The sequence below is a fragment of the Mauremys mutica genome, chromosome 3 (assembly GCF_020497125.1).
Source record: "Mauremys mutica isolate MM-2020 ecotype Southern chromosome 3, ASM2049712v1, whole genome shotgun sequence".
Classification (NCBI taxonomy): Eukaryota; Metazoa; Chordata; order Testudines; family Geoemydidae; genus Mauremys; species Mauremys mutica.
The window spans coordinates 40,750,084-40,769,247 of NC_059074.1; the positions used below are offsets into that span (position 1 = coordinate 40,750,084).

The following is a 19,164-nucleotide window of genomic DNA, read 5'->3' on the forward strand; positions in this document are numbered from 1 at the left end:
CCATGAACTTCTGAGATCTAATTCTGTGGCTCTAACTTTGGGTCTCCCCTGTGACACTTGTCACATAATTTAACCTCTTGCCTTAGTTTCCCTCATCTGTAAAATAGGGCTATCAGTATTACCCCCAGAATGCACTGCAGGTGGGTGTTGTTGATCATAGAATTTTTTTAAGTTGAAAAAATGCTTATTATTATTATTATTATTGAAGATGGAGATTAAAATGCTTGTATTTTGTAAGATCACAAGAGTGACTGAAGTAAAATCACTCACATAACTTACTGGGTAACAGTTTTTAGGCAAGAATGATGTATGTATACATAAAATTCCAATATGAAAGTGAAGAAACATCTCTTTCAGGCCACATTGTGTCACTGGTTTTTAAACAGAATTCTCCATTAGAATCAGTGGGAAGCACTGTTTACAAATCATGGCACAATATGGCTCTTGATTACTGCGGAAGTAAGTGATTAGATGCTGAGTTAAAAGCTGAAGTGAAAGGAGCCTCCTTGAACCTCGATACATTACTCTTTGATGAAACTTTCAGCAACCTCATTAAACTACTGTATTTGTGGAATAGTAACATGAGAGTCATATAGAAAAGAACAGACAAATATATCCACTTATTCTATATCTTAGTGCTGTTGCTAACTATTTTTAAACCAAAGGGTAAAAGCCATGAAATGATGAGCACTAGTATAAAAAACAATGTCAAAAAACCATTTGCCCTGAAATCACTGTAACCTGTATAAAATTTCAAAGGACTCTTCTGAAAGCAAACACCTGTATAAGCATTAAAAAGTACTCTGCAATTTAGATGTAGTCTATTCATCTAACAGTGCAGATGATGACATGCAAAGGTATATTTTTTAAGGCAAGTTTCTGCACAGAAAAAGTCTGTATTAACCTGGGCATCCTTTTTATTATTATTATTAGTAGTAATAGCAGCATTTCAGTTACACCTTATAGGCCCCAACCAAGATGAGAGTTCTACTATGCTAGGCACTGAATAAACACACAGAGAGAGAGAAATCCCTTCCCTGAAAAACGTATAGACTATACAGACAAGAAAAAAAGGGGGAGACGTAACAGAGAGGTGAAGTGACTTGCTCAAGGCCACGCCACAGATCACTGGCATAACTGGAATTAGAATGCAGCTCTCCTGACTCCTAGGCCAATGCCCTATCTACTAGACAATACTGCATCCTTGTTTACTAACTGTGTGGACTCTCTGGGTCATCATCATCCCTGGGGCAACTGTAGTGTTATCAATACAGTTACAAAAGTGAAGCATCTGACATAGAGATAAAATCTCCCTCGTGGCTTTTCATTTTTTAATTAGAAACTTGATACCAATTTTTCAGAGTCTAAAATCCTACAGTGTTTGGAGGAAATATCTTAGACAAGTGATTTTATTATTCAATCTGCAGCACCTCTTCTCCATAGTGAAAACATACACATAATTCAGGGAAGGAAACATGTACTTTCCCATTTAAGCTTTATGAGGATTATTATTTGAGTATTGTGGAGTCTAACTGAAACAATCATAGTTACAGATGTTGTGAATATTATGAATTTGTTTTCAATGAATTCATAGTTCAGGAAATACTTTTTCTGAGTTCTCTTCCCACATTTGTTCATCATTTAGGTCATTTAGGCAAATTGTTCCACATAGTTAGGCCCCTGAGTCCACACGGAGTCCCTTTGAAGTAATCTTTTTCATTACCTTTCCTGAGTTTTCAGCATATTTGTTCTATGGTGCATGCATTTTAACAAGCTGTTTACATAAATTATATCCTGTGACTCCAAAACCTCCATTGCTTTTCCCCTCAGTCTCTATGTAGTCCCCTAGCCAATCTCTGGATTCGTGGGGCCCAATCTTCCTCCCATTAAAGTAATACAAATACTTCAATAGAAGCAAGATCAAATATTTCACAACTTTGTTTGCCACAGATACACAACCACAGCAATCTTTTGAAGTACCAGACAAATTGGGCCAAAAGAAATCTGATGAGGTTCAACAAGGACAAGTGCAGAGTCCTGCACTTAGGAAGGAAGAATCCCATGCACAGCTACAGGCTGGGGACCGACTTGCTAAGCAGCAGTTCTGCAGAAAAGGACCTGGGGATTACAGTGGACGAGAAGCTGGATATGAGTCAACAGTGTGCCCTTGTTGCCAAGAAGGCTGACAGCATATTGGGCTGCATTAGTAGGAGCATTGCCAGCAGATCAAGGGAAGTGATTATTCCACTCTATTCGGCACTGGTGAGGCCACACCTGGAGTATTGCATCCAGTGTTTGTCCCCCAACTACAGAAGGGGTGTGGACAATTTGGAGAGAGTCCACGGAGGGCAATGAAAATGATTAGGGGGCTGGGGTACATGACTTATGGGGTGAGGCTGAGGGAACTGGGCTTATTTAGTCTGCAGAAGAGAAGAGTGAGGAGGGATTTGATAGCAGCCTTCAACTACTTGAAGGGGGGTCCAAAGAGGATAGAGCTAGGCTGTCCTCAGTGGTACCTGATGACAGAACAAGGAGTAATGCTCTCAGGTTGCAGTGGGGGAGGTTTAGGTTGGATATTAGGAAACACTATTTAATGAGGAGAGTGGTGAAGTAATGGAATGGGTTACCTAGGGCGGTGATGGAATCTCCTTCCTTAGAGGTTTTTAAGGCCCAGCTTGACAAAGCCCTGGCTGGGATGATTTAGTTGGGGTTGGTCCTGCTTTGAGCAGGGGGTTGGACTAGATGACCTCCTGAGGTCTCTTCCAACCCTAATATTCTATGATTCTATCACCCCATATTTTCTAGCAAAGTACTAGCATAGCTACTGTTCTATCCAAGCGTCTCTATAGATAGCATTATTTTAGTGCAGGGATTCTCAACCTTGAGGTTGTGACCCGAGGTGGGGGGGTTGGGGTTTGTGAAGTGGTACCAGGGAAGTTGCAACTATACTGCCCTTCCCATATTGCCAAAGGAGAGCTAGATCCCAGCTAGCTGGGATGAGTTGGTGGTTTTGTCCTGGCCCATTATTATGTTAGAAGATATATTCAGATATATTTTGTCCTGGCCCAGATACGGAGGAGTTTGAGAATTATTATGTTAGAAGATATAAACACACAAGTCATTAGTAAAACACATTATTCAAGTCTCTATACTGGATTTCCGGACATTCTTTGATATACGTGCGCTACAACATTTATCTCAAATAGCTCAAAACCAGTCCCAGTGTATTTCTTCACAGGATCCCTTCCCAATCTCAGTATCTCTGTCTGATGAGAAGAATAATGAAAATATTTGATTTACTATTTAACATTTTCATTTCATTTGACTTTAAGAGATACACTTATGCGTGCAAACTAAACAGCTACAAAATCTTCTGAGGTTGCTGCTGGTAGAATATAATAATTAACTTGAACCATCAAGCTGTAATGCAGACTTGAGAAGTTATTGCCGACCAAAGTGGATTAGTTTAGTTAAAGATTGTTTGGCATCAAGAGACATTCATTTAGATGTGCCTGACTTTGAGAGTTAATAAAAACAAGAGATAAATTCTGTGAAGCAGCTTTTAACACACATTAGTGAGCAAGGCCTAGTGTTTATTCATACAGCGCTGCTATTTAAATATTTTCACACAGCGAGGGAAGATAAAAAGTAATTCCTGGCATATATTGTCTCAAAACTAACAAATTATGTGCCAAATTAAATACATCTCTGTTGTTTCTAAAAAGCTTTACAGTATTAAGTAAGCAGCTTTAACTTACAAGCACTCAACACTTTTGCTCTGTGTTAAATTGCTGATGAATCGCTGAATCGCCAAGATTTTCAAATTTAAAGTCATATACACTAAAAAGGTGAAGATGTTGAAAACACAAATGTTTCTCTTTGGAGGTCCAAGGAGAGGCAAGGAGATCAGCATATTAATACCATGATTCAGCAAGGCACTTTAGCATATGCTTAAATCTCTTTTACCTCATTGGGACCTAAGAACATGCTGAAAATTAAGCCTGCCTACAACCCTAATTTTTCACTGCTAGAGACTTTGGATTATAGTAAAATTAACTTTGTGGTCACATAAATTGCCTATGGCTGGATATTGTTGACGTTCTAGAGACACATGCTTATGTCAAATCTCCCCACACTATACTTGCCTATCGCCAGTGCAGTCAATCCATCGCTTTTATCAGCACCAAATAAATCTGGTAACATTATTAAAAGCAAATGTTGAGAAAAAGAACACACATTCCTCATGAGTTTCATAACTTTGAAATTATAGCTGCATTTCAGCCATTTTATACAGTTGTAGTATATCTACTGAGCATCTTATTTTGTTGTGTTAGTTCTACTTAAAAGCAGGTCCAATATATGATACACTTATCTAGGCAAAAGCTTTTATTTTAACACAGTTAGTGGAAGTGGTAACATCCAGTTATCTTATATTCACCTTTGCACATGAGCTGAATGAATGGCAAACAGGATACAGTACAAAAATACAGCTGATCAATGTAATGTACATTGATTAGAAAGTCATAAGAAATACAGACATTTTGTGTAACAATCAATGTACCGAATCTCTCAGAGATAGATGAGAGGTCTGACATGATTAAATATTTTCCAAACGCACTATTACTTTTATTTTTGCCTAAAGATTGAAGTTTTCTCTACTGCCTCACAAGTGAAGGCAAAAGATAGACTATTCCACCCCACCATTTTATATTTTAAGTAGAAACAAAGTGATAGCAGATGCTAGGTAATTTGTCGGAAAACGACCCGCTAAAACCTCATTTTCTAATTTGCTTGAATTTAATCACACATGTTACTGGAAAACAAACAAACAAAAAAACAAAAATAGCATAGCAGCGTTTAAATCTGAATCTCTCTGTTATTTATAATGTTCCAGTGAACAATCTTGAGACCTGAAAATATTCAGCTGTGTAGGATGCCCCTTAGTGGTAGACTATAAATATTGTTGACAGAAGAAATAATTTTCAACACTGAAAAAAGAAAAATAGTATTACGTTTGGTTATTAGGTTAGAACACAAGAGTTTAAATACTAACTACATACAGAAAAGTGCCTACAAAGCTATGTTTGCACAAAATCTCTGAAACAGTTAAATCAAAATGAATAATAGTTATAGAGCTTGCCTGAGTAAAATGCTCATTAAATAAAATTGTACAGAAACAGAAATTGGGGAGGGGAAAAGCACAAACTCCAATTCTATTTTAATCAGAATATGTGCTGTGGATCAACAGGCTAAGCAGAGGAATGTGATCAGACAGGTTGAACTCTGCACAAGAGACAATTCTTTATTTGTACTGATCCCTTCTAGAATAGAAAATTTCAAAAGCTACACAGCCACATACACAAAAGGAAACCAGACTTAAAAAAATCATATCAAGACATAAAACACCAATAAAGACCTTCATATATTTGCTTTGGCATTATCCTTCCTTTCTCAGACCATATGCACAGTATATAATCTGCAGCATTTTTTTGTTTATTACACTGGAATATCTGAATATATTTTTGTATAAACATTTCCAGACAAAGCTAACCAAAGGATTGTAGATGTAACATGCGATATTAGACGGTAGAGCCTGCAAATTCTGTAATACTCATAGCTATATATATAAAACAGTGCCAACCGTCCATGGGATGTGTTTTGCTATTTGTTTGTCATGAAAAATATATTGCTTCCAACCCTCCCTTTCAAAATAAGGCTTTGTATTGTTGATGATTTGCAGAAGCAGTAACAAGGTGACCCTAATTGAGCATAGCACCCCCATCAATCTGTTTGCACTTATTCTGATTTTAATTGTACTTCATACGTTCACATTTCTCTCAATGTACATACTGCATATTGACAGAAATCCATCACATTTACAAACGCTCCATCTTGCTTGCAAATCTTCCCCAAATCATTAGTCTTTTTTTATTTTATTTTATTTTATCTTTTTGCCTGTGAGATCTACAACCCTTCTTCTATCTTTTCCAGCTTGCATTTAAAAATCAAGATTGAAAAGTGTCTCATGACCTCCAAGCTGATAATGGAGAGACAAATAATTCATCAGCTCTATTGACATAAACTTTTATTTCTTGGATCATGTTCCATCGGTTTAAAGGGTCAAGGGGAGTCTCTTCTCTTGAGTTAGCCGGCGTGTGCTATAACCAGATATACTGATCCCAAACATTCCTAGGAGCAAAGCTGTACGTTGCATCAATATGTCTGTTGTGTTGATAACAATTTTTCCAGCAGCTTGAGTCTATGGGAAAACCAGGACAAGTTATATGCCAATTCTTCTGAGTTTGATACTAAGGTAGCTCATTACAACTTCCAAGACAGTCGTCCCTCTCGTCCGCCCCCACCCCAACTTCACATTATTTAATGTGGCACGACTCTGCTTTCTGCTGAAAAATATCATCAGGCAAAACCTCATTGTACTGAGAAATATTAAGATTTCTCCCCTTCTACAAGGCAGCTACTATTGCAATCTCACTTTCTTGAATGTTAGACATTAATTCTTTACTGAAAGTCTGAATAAGGAATGGAGACTATAGCTGACTGGTGTTGACTGGTACATACATCTTCTTAGGAATCAAAGAAATGAATGCATGGGAATTAATTAATTAAGTCCTTGGAACATCAATCATAAGTTAAAATGTACTGCGTATCTTTCCAGTGGCAACATTTGTAACATTTAATATTGTTTAAGCACCGTTCAGGTATTTATTTCTTTTACTCTTTTCCCTGTTCACCCAGGGCGAAATCCTGGCCCCATTGAAATTAGTGGCAAAACCCTCATTCAGTGGAGCCAGGATTTTGCTCCCAGACCATAGTTATAGTATGGATGCTTGACTGAGAGCTTGCTGCTCTAATCCTGATAAATGTCATAGACAACAGGATACTTTAACATGTAAAAAGAAAGATTTCAACACAAAAATTGCTATATAAAGATATCACAATAAGAGGCAAACAGGAAAGAAATTCTATGTTAAGATCGCAACAGCATCCTGAGCTCAACCATACTGTCCGTAAGCTACAATATTTCATGCTTTTGGATACGTGTGTTATATTGCCTACAGATGTTATAAGTTTTGCAAATACCAAGATATGAACTGAGTTAAGGAGGTTGCCCCAACAGCCTTTATTCACAATCTCCTTTATATTGATATTTAATTCCCAAGTATTAAACTTATTTAAAGACATTTTCTATATTAGCAGAATTATTTCTTCATGTACTTTACTTCCGGAGCTCATAATTGTTCCAGATTTCTTCATCCAAATCACCAAATTAGGTAGGCATGTTTAATTAATGATCTGTTTTAGCTGTTTTGGAATGCTGCCATTCTCTTTGTTGTTAGCATTTTCCTACTGTCTCAAATACACTAAGTTATTGCCATTTAAAGCTTCACTCAGAAATATTCATCATTTAAATACATTAAAAACTTAAAATGTATCTTCTTCCAAATATTCTGCATTAGGTATTCCAGAATGACACCAATTATCAAGCATTATCATAACTCATTTACTTTTCAGCAGATGCTTGATTAAGACTTCTATGAGTTCTTCTGAAAGTTAACCCAGCAGAAGCCAATGTTCTCTTGGGTTGGTCACATGATGTTATGAACTAGAATCCCTTTGAGCAAGACAGATATCAGTATTTCAAAGTTCTAATTAAAAGAGAAAGGAAGAAGAGAGAATTTTCATACCTGCAATAATCTTATATACCCAGGAGTGATCCTCCGCAGACGAATAACCATTTTACCAGAGTTTTTGTGGAGTTTCAGTTCCTAAAATTTTAGGACACAGTGGTACTAAACTCGGGGGGTTTCTTTACAAGATGACATCTTAATGAAATAAAAGATTAAATCAAATTTGGTTTGTTATAATGCCAAAGCACTTTGAGAAGCAATATTAGACGGACGAGTACATTTTTCCTGACCTGGTGCAGTTCTTTCCATAAGCCCTTTACATGCCTGTGTCCTACTAGTATATAAAGCCCAAGTCAATTGCATAAGCTGTCACATGTGATCCATCTGTAAAGCTTAGGTGTTGGCAGAAGGCCTTAACTATCATGCCTGGGGCTAGGTATGTCTGCAATATTGGAAAACTCTTTAGATATGTCCGAAGCTCATTAGGAACAGAAAGGAACAGTTGCCCTGCTTTAAAACAAAAGACCCTAAGCCTGTATAATAAATAGTATTTGAGATAAAGAAGGAGGTCATTGAAGCATTGTGCAGTGACAAAGCAAATTGGATTCTACTGATTTAATATCTTATGTACATATATTTGTATCTGAATGGCAGTTTACTATGTAGTCAGTTTAATTTAGCCATGATCCAACTTAAAAGGATGTACTATATTAGGGTTATACAAATTTGAGTAGACACTTAGAAGTAGGCTGTTTCTTTTCTATGTGTATTCCATTATATTCTGTACGCAGCATAGGTATGGTCCCTTTTTCTACTGCTACATCCTTAACTCATGGAAGTGGGTCCCCATCACTTGGCTAACATTTTCAATTAATTTTAAAATACAAATGCAAATTAATAATAATAATACAAATACATTTTCTCTTAACTGTGGATGCCATCTACCGTAGTGACTTTGGTCCCAATGCTGCCCTTCTTACTCATGGGGTAAGGTGCTACTCTATGTGAGTAAGGGTGGCAGAATCTGGTCTTTTATAATTAATTTTCCTTTCTGTAAATAGAAATATTCAGGGCTAGACTGTGGTAAGTATGGGGAAGATCCCTTACATCAATTTGTGCCCCATGAATAAGGGCAAGGCAGAATTTACCCTCAAATATTTTTATATTCATATTTATATATATATACACACTGTGGCAAAATACCTGCCCCTCTGCTTGTTAGCTCAGTCCGTCCTAGCTTCAGAGGCACAGGCTAGGCACAAGGGAAAAAAACCCTTCTCAATCTCCCAAGGCCGGGCTGATTCCTTCTCAGCCAGCCTCCTAGTTCTAGTTTCTTTTCCCCCCTGGGGAGAATGCCCTCCGTCCTGCAGCGAGTCTCAGAGTTCAGCTGTCCCTCCTTGCTGGCAGCTGCCCTGCTTCTCTCGTCCTCCTTCCCCCCTGGCTTCCTTGTCAGGGAGGGTTTAAAAAGGTCTCTAGCAACTGGGGCCAGCTGAACCTGATTAGTTTCTTCCCAACCCCTGCCCCAGCTGAACCTTATTTTGCTGGCTAAGCCTTCCTGGCTAATTGTTACCCCTCTCCAGGTAGCTAATTGGCCTGAGTTTGCCACATATCCCCCCCCCCGCTCAACACTATGGGGTTGGGCCACTTGGGTCGGAAAACAATGTACCCTTGACAGGCCATCCGCATTGCCATGTTGAGACCCGGACCGGTGCCGAACCGTGAAGTGGAAGGGCTGAAGCGACAGGAACCATCTCGTCACTCGCGCGTTCTTGTCTTTGTTCTGGTGCATCCATTGCAACGGGGCATGGCCCGTGACTAGGGCAAATCTCCGTCCCAGTAAATAATAGCGGAGGCTTTCTACGGCCCACTTTACCGCCAGACATTCCTTCTCCACGATGGCGTACTTCCGTTCTCTAGGCAGGAGCTTTCTACTGAGGTAGAGGACGGGGTGTTCGTCATCTCCGACCATTTGGGAAAGCACTGCCCCCAGGCCTACTTCCGAGGCGTCCGTCTGTAGGACGAACTCCTGCCCCCAGTCTGGGGCTACTAGGACAGGGTCCGTGCAGAGGGCCGTTCGTAGATACACAAAAGCGGCTTCGGCTGCAGCAGACCATTTCACTATGTCCGGGCCCCGAGCCCTGGTCAGGTCCGTTAAGGGGCATGCCCTGGTGGCAAAGTGGGGAATGAACCGCCTATAGTACCCCACGAGTCCCAGGAACGCTCGGACCTGCTTCTTCCGCAGTGGCCGGGGCCACTTCAATATGGCGTCTAGCTTGTTGAGCTGGGGCCTCACCACGCCCCTCCCCACTACATACCCCAGGTATTTGGCTTCAGCTAACCCGATCGAACACTTGGAGGGGTTCGCGGTCAGCCCGGCCCTTCTCAGGGTATCTAATACTGCCTCTACCTTTCCGAGATGCGTCTCCCAGTCGGGGCTATATATGATGACATCATCAAGATAGGCAGCAGCGTACTCCCTATGGGTCCGTAACAGCTTATCCATTAGCCGCTGGAAGGTAGCGGGGGCCCCATGTAATCCAAAGGGAAGAACGGTGTATTGATATAGTCCTTCCGGGGTTGCAAAGGCCGTCTTCTCCTTGTCGGTCTTCGCCAGGGGGATCTGCCAATAGCCCTTGGTAAGGTCCAGGGTAGACATGAACCGGGCCTTTCCTAATCTGTCGATCAGTTCGTCGATCCTGGGTAAGGGGTAGGCGTCAAACCGGGATACCTCGTTCAGCTTGCGGAAGTCGTTGCAGAACCTCATACTGCCGTCTGGCTTTGGCACCAGAACCACAGGACTGGACCACTGGCTATGAGACTCTTCAATAACCCCTAGGGCCAGCATCTTCCTGACCTCTTTCCGAATTTCCTCTCTTTTGGCCTCCGGGATCCGGTATGGCTTGACGTGCACCTTCACCCCGGGCTCTGTGAAGATGTGATGGTGCACTTCCGTAGTTCGACCGGGCTTCTCCAAGAACACGTCTTGGTTGCGTTCGACCAGGCTGACCGCCTCGGATCGTTGTTCTGGGGTCAGCTCCCGGGATATTCCCACCTGGTTGGGCCGATCGTCTTTAGGGGGTGGCGCCCCCAACCCCGTTACCAGGGTTTCTCTATCCTGCCAGGGTTTCAGCAGATTTATGTGATAGATCTGCTCCAGCTTCCGGCGACCTGGCTGCCGGACCTTGTAGTTAACTTCCCCTACCGCCTCAATTACCTCATAGGGTCCCTGCCATCTGGCCAGGAGCTTGCTCTCTGCCGTGGGTAGGAGCACCATCACCCGGTCCCCCACCTGGAACTTCCGGGCCTTTGCTTGACGGTTGTAGTAGGTCCGTTGTGCCCCTTGGGCCTTCTCCATGTGTTCGCGTACTAGGGGGGTGACCCTGGCGATTCGGTCTCTCATTTGTAGCACATGTTCCACAATGTTTCTCCCCGGGTTTGGCTGCTCTTCCCAGTCTTCTTTAGCCAGGTCCAGTATGCCCCTGGGGTGCCGACCATATAACAGCTCGAAGGGGGAGAATCCCGTGGAGGCCTGAGGGACTTCCCGGACGGCAAACAGCACGTATGGTAGCAGGGTGTCCCAGTCTTTTCCATCGCAGCTGATCACCTTCCGCAACATGTTTTTCAACGTCTTGTTAAAGCGCTCAACGAGGCCATCGGTCTGGGGGTGGTAGACCGACGTTCGGAGGGTCCGTATGTGGAGCAGGTCGCACAAGTCCTTCATCAGCTTGGAAACAAAGGGGGTCCCTTGGTCTGTCAGGATCTCCCTAGGTATCCCTACTCTGGAGAATATCTGGACTAATTCTTTGGCTATGGACTTGGACAAGGTATTCCGCAGGGGGATGGCCTCGGGGTATCGGGTGGCATAATCCAATACTACTAGGATGTACCGATGGCCCCGGGCTGACTTTTCTAGTGGCCCCACTATGTCCATAGCTATACGCTCGAACGGGGTCTCAATGATTGGTAGAGGGACCAGAGGGGCCCGCAAGCATGGTCGGGGCCCATGTAGTTGGCACTCCGGACAGGAGGAACAATACTGCCGGACGGCTGCATAAATGCCAGGCCAAAAAAACCTCTGTAGAACCCGGTCGAGGGTCTTATCCATCCCTAGATGGGCCCCGAACAGATGACTGTGGGCGAGGTCCATTACCGTTGATGCTTCGGGGGGACCAAGAGTTGTTCGATGACTCGCTCTTGGACCCGGACTACTCTATACAGCAAATCCTTTTTAATCATGTAGTACGGTCCTGGTCCCTTAGCTCTTCCCTCCACCGGGACCCCGTTCACCTCGACTACTTCTTTAAAAATGTTATGGTATAGGGGATCATTGGCCTGATCCTGACCAAAAGTCCCACGTGCGGCCCCTATGGGCCCCATTTCGGGGGGGTCCTCCTCCCCCTCTCCCTCAGAGATAGCCTTCGGGGAACCCGGCCCAACAAATGGGCTGGAGTCGGCGGGCCTGGCCCCGCTGTCAGCTGCGCCCCTTCTTTCCCCCACCAATGTAGGCGTCAGGTACCGGGTCAGGATCCTCGTCCCCCTCCTTTTGTCGGCCCTCCGTTCCCTCCGAGGTTTCCTGGGCTTCCCCGGTGGGGAGAACACGTCCTGGCCAAACTCGTGGAAAGCGGGGAGAGGGTCCCCCATCTGGGCCGCCCCTGGGCCCCCAGGGTTCTCCCACCCTTCCTCCTCTTTCCCGGGGAGTAGGCCATCAAATCCCGGGAAGTCCCGTCCGATAAGGACAGGGTAAGGGAGTTTCGGAACGACTCCTACCGTCACCTCGGTGGGGTTTCCGAGCACCTCAATGCGTACAGGGACGGTCGGGTAGTAGCCGACATCCCCATGTACACAGGATATTCCCGAGCGCGGGGCCTGGGATAGTTGGCCCGGCTTGACCAGCCTCCCAGAGACCAGCGTAATTGCTCTGCCTGAGTCTATTAATGCTGTGGTCCCTATCCCGTTCAGCTTAACGGGCCGAGTGTATCTATGAGGGACCATCGTGTCCCCGACCAGACTGATTAGCCCGCACGGTCCCCCTATTTCCCCTAGTTCGCACTGCATAGGCTCCCCAAGGTTAGGGCATTGGGCAGCAATGTGCCCTAGTTCACCACAGGCATAACATCGGTATCCCCCCTTGGGCAGCCCCCTATTTTTCGGGCTGCCGGGACGCATTCCCGGAGCCCTTCTTCCCCAGTCCTCCAGTCTTTCCGGGCCTGCCGGTGGTTCCTTCACCTCCTGCCTCCCCTCCATTTTCCGGCCCGGGGCTAGGGCGAAAGGGGGCCTCGGCGTAGAGGCTGGCCTCTGATATTGGCGCCTCCCTCCCCCGGGGGTCCGAGATAGTTCTTGGGCTGCCAAGTGTCTCTCCACGAGAGCAACCAGATCATCATAAGAGGAGGGGTCGTTTTGGCAGACCCACCCCCGTATGTCCGGCGGCAACCCTCTCATGTATCTGTCCAATACCAGTAGTTCTAATACCTTCTCCGGACCATGGGCCTCGGGGCGGAGCCACTTCCGAGCAAGGTGTATCAGATCGAATAGCTGGGACCTCGGGGGTTTGTCCTCCCGGTACTTCCACTCATGGAAGCGCTGGGCCCTTATGGCAGGCGTCAGGCCTGCCCTCGCCAGGATCTCCGCCTTCAGCCGAGAGTAATCCATGGCTGCTTCCGCGGGCATGTCAAAGTAGGCTTTCTGGGCCTCCCCGCATAGAAATGGAGCCAGCAGACCGGCCCACTGGTCCTGTGGCCAGGCCTCCCGCCCAGCCGTCCTCTCGAACGCGAGGAGATATGCCTCTACATCGTCCTCTGGTATCATCTTCTGCAAGTAGTTGCTTGCCCGTAGCGGTCGGGTCCCCTGGGCCCCCTGCGTCATCGTGGTCAGGGCCTTCAACTGATTCACTACCTCGGTCAGGTTTGCTCGATCTTGGGCTGCCTGGCTCATCAACAGCTGGTTGGTCTCCTGTTGCACCCGTACGGACTCCCGCTGGGCAGCCACCTGCACTCGGGTGGCCTCTTGTTGGGCCGCAGTGGCCTGCATCAGTGCCTTCAGCACATTCTCCATATTAGAAGGAGAATTTTTTTTTTTTTTTTTTTTTGTGGTCTTCACCCTGCCCAGTTACGGCTTGCCATGGAGCCTCACTCACTGGGCGATCCCACTCCTGACACCATGTGTGGCAAAATACCTGCCCCTCTGCTTGTTAGCTCAGTCCGTCCTAGCTTCAGAGGCACAGGCTAGGCACAAGGGAAAAAAACCCTTCTCAATCTCCCAAGGCCGGGCTGATTCCTTCTCAGCCAGCCTCCTAGTTCTAGTTTCTTTTCCCCCCTGGGGAGAATGCCCTCCGTCCTGCAGCGAGTCTCAGAGTTCAGCTGTCCCTCCTTGCTGGCAGCTGCCCTGCTTCTCTCGTCCTCCTTCCCCCCTGGCTTCCTTGTCAGGGAGGGTTTAAAAAGGTCTCTAGCAACTGGGGCCAGCTGAACCTGATTAGTTTCTTCCCAACCCCTGCCCCAGCTGAACCTTATTTTGCTGGCTAAGCCTTCCTGGCTAATTGTTACCCCTCTCCAGGTAGCTAATTGGCCTGAGTTTGCCACAACACACACACACAATCACAGTGCCAGATCCTCAGCTGGTGCAAATCAGCATAGCTCCAATGAACACAATGAAGCTACACAAATTTACAACAACTAAGGATGTGAAATACTCCATGGAACTAGGCTAATTTACAACAGCTGAGGATCTCTCTATTTTAGCATAATCTGTCCTTGAATATTGAAATCTTATGCTTAGTAAAGAAATATTCATCACTTAAATACAGCAAAATGATGAAATGTATCTCCTTCCAACTATTTTGCATTAGGTATTCCAGAATGACACCAGTTATCAAGAATTATCATAATTCATTTACTTTTCAGCAGATGCTTAACTAAGGGCATGTCTATACAGAAGAACAATGTGCACTACAGGAGTGTGATTTCTAAGGTGCACTAATGTGTTGCACACTAATTGGTCCATGTAGGCTCTGCTGGTGCACACTGGACGTTCCCTGGTGCACTTTAAGGCAGTACTGATTGAAACAGTATAAAGCCCAAGTCGATTACATAAGCAATTGAGGGAACCTTTAGTTCACACCAGAAGAAAGCTAGAGTGCAATATTCTCATTGTGCGTGAGGATGGCACAGTCATCAGCATACTGAAGATCAGTAATGGATGCCCTGAGGACTTTAGACTTTGAGCAGAGACATCGAAGATTAAAAAGCTGCCTATCCATTCTGTATTGATGTCAACTCCATTGGGGAGGTGGTCTTTAATGAGGACAACAATGACTGCTTAAAAATGGAGAACAGTGTTGGGGCAATAACACATCCTTGCTTAATCCAAGTTTTTATGATGAAAGGGTCCGTCTCCAGGCCATCACAGAGAACGGTGGCAGTCATCTGATCATGAAGAAGCCTTAGGACCTTAATATATTTTAGAGGCCAGCCAAATCTAGCCAGCACCTTCCACTGGGCTTCATGATTGATGGACTTGAAGGCTTTTGTCAAATCGATGAAGGCCATATACAGATCTTGATTTTGCTCCCAAGACTTTTCCTGGATTTGGCAGTTATCCTGTGGAATGGTCTAAAACTGCACTGAGATTTCAGCAATATTTCCTCAGCAAGGGGAAGTAATCGGTTTAAGAGGATTAGGTCACACTGGGTTTTTTTGCACAAGCTTACCAAAGCCTAGGATTCTCACTCAATATTGAGAAGACTAAAGTGCTCCAACAGCCTGCCTCAGGCCTTGCACATGACCTACCACAAATCACCATCGAGGGACAGACTTTGGAGACAATCGAGCACTTCTGCTACCTCGGTAGCCAACGTTCTCAAAATGCAAAAATCGACAGTGAGATCCAGCATGCAAGTGCTTCCTTTGGGAAATTGCTCCAACGCTTTTTCACAGACCGTGACCTATAGCACGACACCAAGATACAGGTCTATAAAACAATTATTATTCCTACATTCTTTTTTGGATGCAAAACCTGGGTGACCTATTGACAGCACCTCAAGAGTCTGGAGAGGTACCACCAACGATGCCCCTGGACGATCCTTCCAATCAAGTGGGAAGATCGCTGCACTAACGCCAGCCTCCTCAATGAAGCCAATGTCACCAGCATTGAAGCAGTGATCCTCATGCACCAACTTTGCTGGGCTGGACATTGTGTGCAGATGCCAGACTCTCGCCTCCCAAAACAAGTGCTGTAGTCTCAGCTCACCCATGGTCAGAGATCACATGGTGGTCAGAGGAAATGCTACAAAGACACACTGAAAGCGTTTCTCAAGAAAACTAATGTGGACATCACAAGCAGAGAGGAGCAAGCCACCAACCGACCTCAATGGTGCCACATCCTCCATCAAGCAGTGGCCCACTTCAAGGAGAAGCACCTTGCCCTTGAAGCTGAAAAGAGAGAGAGAGGAAAGAAAAAGAGAGAACTTTCTCTCAGCAGGCAGCTGACCCACCAGGAAATCTCTGTACCTACTCTGGGTGGATCTGTAGTTCCAGGATCAGACTCCTGAGTCATCTCAGGATCTGTATGTAAATCTGTGGTAGAGATCATCCTCAAATCGAGGGACCGCCAATGATGATGATGATGATGAATGTGCAACACATTAGTGTGCTTCAGAAATTAAACCCCTCTAGTGCACATTGCTGCTCTGTGTAGACAAGCCTCCAGATTTCTATGAAGGAGGATCACTTGCTGATGATATGGCCCACAAAACACATTCACAACAATTTTACACCAGTTTAACTTAATTGACTTCAGTGGAGTTACTTTTGATTTACAAAAATGTAACTGAGGGCAGAATCAGATCCAGGGTGCCTGCTATATTCCTTACAGCTGGGAGACTGGGAGCCCAGAGTCTTGGGCTTTATTATTCCTAGTCCCACAGTAAGACCATGATCTTAGATAAGCCTAATATTTAGGCACCTTGAAAATCACTGGGATTCACAAAGTCTGCGTTGGGCACCTATAGAATGAATGAGGAATGACAGGCACCTACGAATGGGATACACAAAAGCTAGCAGGCTAGACGATGCTTTTCCTAAGCTAGTCAATGGGAGATGCCAAAGCTAAGAGGTGTGTGCTAAGCCCCATCCCTCTCATGGAGATGGGCTGTCTCTCCTCATTCACTGTGGCTAAATAATTAAGACAAAAGTTATTGGAGCAGGGTGACTGGTTTCTGGGGCTCCCAGGTCCCAGGTGAGTGCCGAATCACTCATGATCTCTGTATGGCTCAATGATTATTTCATTATTTAGCCACAGTGGAGCAGCCTCCCCTGCAACAAACCAGAGTATTCTATAGCCCAGTGGTTAGGGCAAGCCCCTAAGAGGGGGCACATCTCTGGTCAAATCCCTTCTCCCTCTCAGGTGGAGAGGGCACCTGAAGCAGGGGTCTCCCACATCCCAGGTAAGCACCCTAACCAATGGGCTAGAAATTATGAGGAAGGGCCTCCCCCTCCTCAGTTTCTTGCAAAACCAGCATAGGCACCCAATGCCAAGAGAGGGTTTGCAGCTAAGAATCCCAGCCAGAGGGAGACACTTCCCTGCAGCCCACGCTTAGGCTCTAAGGGGTGGGACTTAGTACACACCCCTTGCCTTGGCATCCCCCATTGGCTAGCTTTGGCAAGGAGACACCTAACATGCTGGCTTATGTGAATCTCATTCTTAGGCACCTATCTCTCCCCATTTATTGTACAGGGAGTCTAGGCTAATTCAGGCTTTGTGAATCCCAGTGACTAGCTGGGCACTGTGATGCCTGGCAATCACAACACCTAAGTTCCTTTGTGAATACAGCCCCATGAAACTCAGTTTACCCATATATATTACTGGAAAATGTTTAGGGCCTGATTCGAGGGCACTGAAGTGAATGGAAAAACTCCTGTTGATGTCAGTGGACTTTGGCTCAGGCCCGTCTTCCCATTATAAGTGGAAAAACCAGCTGAAACGGAATGCAACTCTAAAGTCACTGAACACACAGAGATGCGTTTGACAATAGAATCTGTACTATAAAAACAGCAAGGGCAGCCTCCTTTCTTAGTAGTAGTAGTTGTTTCTGGCAGCATACAATGTGCTAGCTTCTGTACAAACACAAAAGAAGCCATGATCCCTGCACAAAAAAGCTTGCACTCTAAATCATCAGGCAGAAGAACTGCATCCCTTTGGAAGTATATAGAATTTTTCTTTGGAGTCCAGTCTTGCTCCCATTCAAATCAATAGAAGCAGCAAAGAATCCTGTGGCACCTTATAGACTAACAGATGTTTTGCATGAGCTCATGCTGCAAAACGTCTGTTAGTCTATAGTGGGTATTCACCCACGATAGCTCATGCTGCAAAACGTCTGTTAGTCTATAAGGTGCCACAGGATTCTTTGCTGCTTCTACAGAACCAGACTAACACGGCTACCCCTCTGATATTCAAATCAATGTGGATTTTCCCATTGACTTCAGCTGGAGCAGTATCAGGCCTCAAATGGATGGGTCTGAGTAGATACATAGATTGATGTGGATGCACATACATGGAGAACTAGAACTTAAGAGCCAGGAATCAAAGAAATGAATGCATGGGAATTAAGTCCTTGGAACATCAATCATTCATTCCAATGGAGGCCTTCACTACTGAGTTTTGGCCACCATGTGGTGGTATGTGAGAATATTAAATTAGTTGCAGTCTCTAGTCCACTCACATATTTCAAGAAGGCAACCCTCGGTAGGAAAACTGGCACTGATGGCTTCTCCTGTGCTCCTGGATTAAAAAGGGCCTTCACCTCCATATATCTGAGTTAAAAATAGCAATGATCTCTCTTCTCTTTCTTCCTGGCCACTACATTGGCAGATTCCTTCACTAAATCCTAGATTCCCTAGAGCCACTGGTTTGAAGTTCAGCAACAAAGGCTCAGTCCATCAGCCTTCTTTTTTAAAGTGAGCCTGGTTCTCCCCTCACTTTGCACTGACATAAAATCAGTGTATCCTCATTGATTTCAGTGGTGTTATCCCTGATTTACACCAAACACTGAAAGCAGACTCAGATCCAGTATTTTTAGCAGGATATTCCTATAAACTTGACACAGTTTTCACTCTATAGCAAGACACTAGTGAGAAAATATGGCACTTTAAAACAAACAAGAAAATGTGATTAGACAACTTGAAATTATTAAATGTTTGTACGAGAAACTTCAGCATAAACCCAGAAAAGGGCAAAGCAGATGTATATACATGAGAGGCAGTCTTAAACACTAACAGCTATCAATTATATCAGTTAAGATATTCAACAAAATATGTAAATACTTTTCAAACTTTGCTGAAAGTCATCATTGTTTATTGATCCATTTCTTACAGCAGATATTTCTGCATGCCCTTCATCCTTCTAAGATACAGCAGAAAAACTGAGATCCATGATTTCAGGTTGGATTGAAAAATCTGAGGTCCCATCTGCTGTGTACAAGAAAGGTCTCCTGGCACTATCTCGAAGACTGGGATGCAGCCAAGAT

The 19,164-nt window shown here is 44.5% G+C and overlaps 1 protein-coding gene across 1 annotated transcript in view; it reads right to left on the reverse strand.

The window, feature by feature from the left end:
* Nucleotides 1–5,725: 5,725 nt before the first annotated feature.
* Nucleotides 5,726–19,164, reverse strand: part of ERICH1 (glutamate rich 1) — a 140,904-nt gene continuing 127,465 nt past the window's right edge. Inside the window, exons 7-8 of the mRNA XM_045011934.1 lie at nucleotides 7,707–7,787; nucleotides 5,726–6,259 (exon numbers count right to left, since the gene is read on the reverse strand). Of these exons, the coding sequence (XP_044867869.1) occupies nucleotides 6,113–6,259; nucleotides 7,707–7,787 (228 nt within the window). The 3' untranslated portion in view covers nucleotides 5,726–6,112. The remainder of the gene's footprint in view (nucleotides 6,260–7,706; nucleotides 7,788–19,164) is intronic.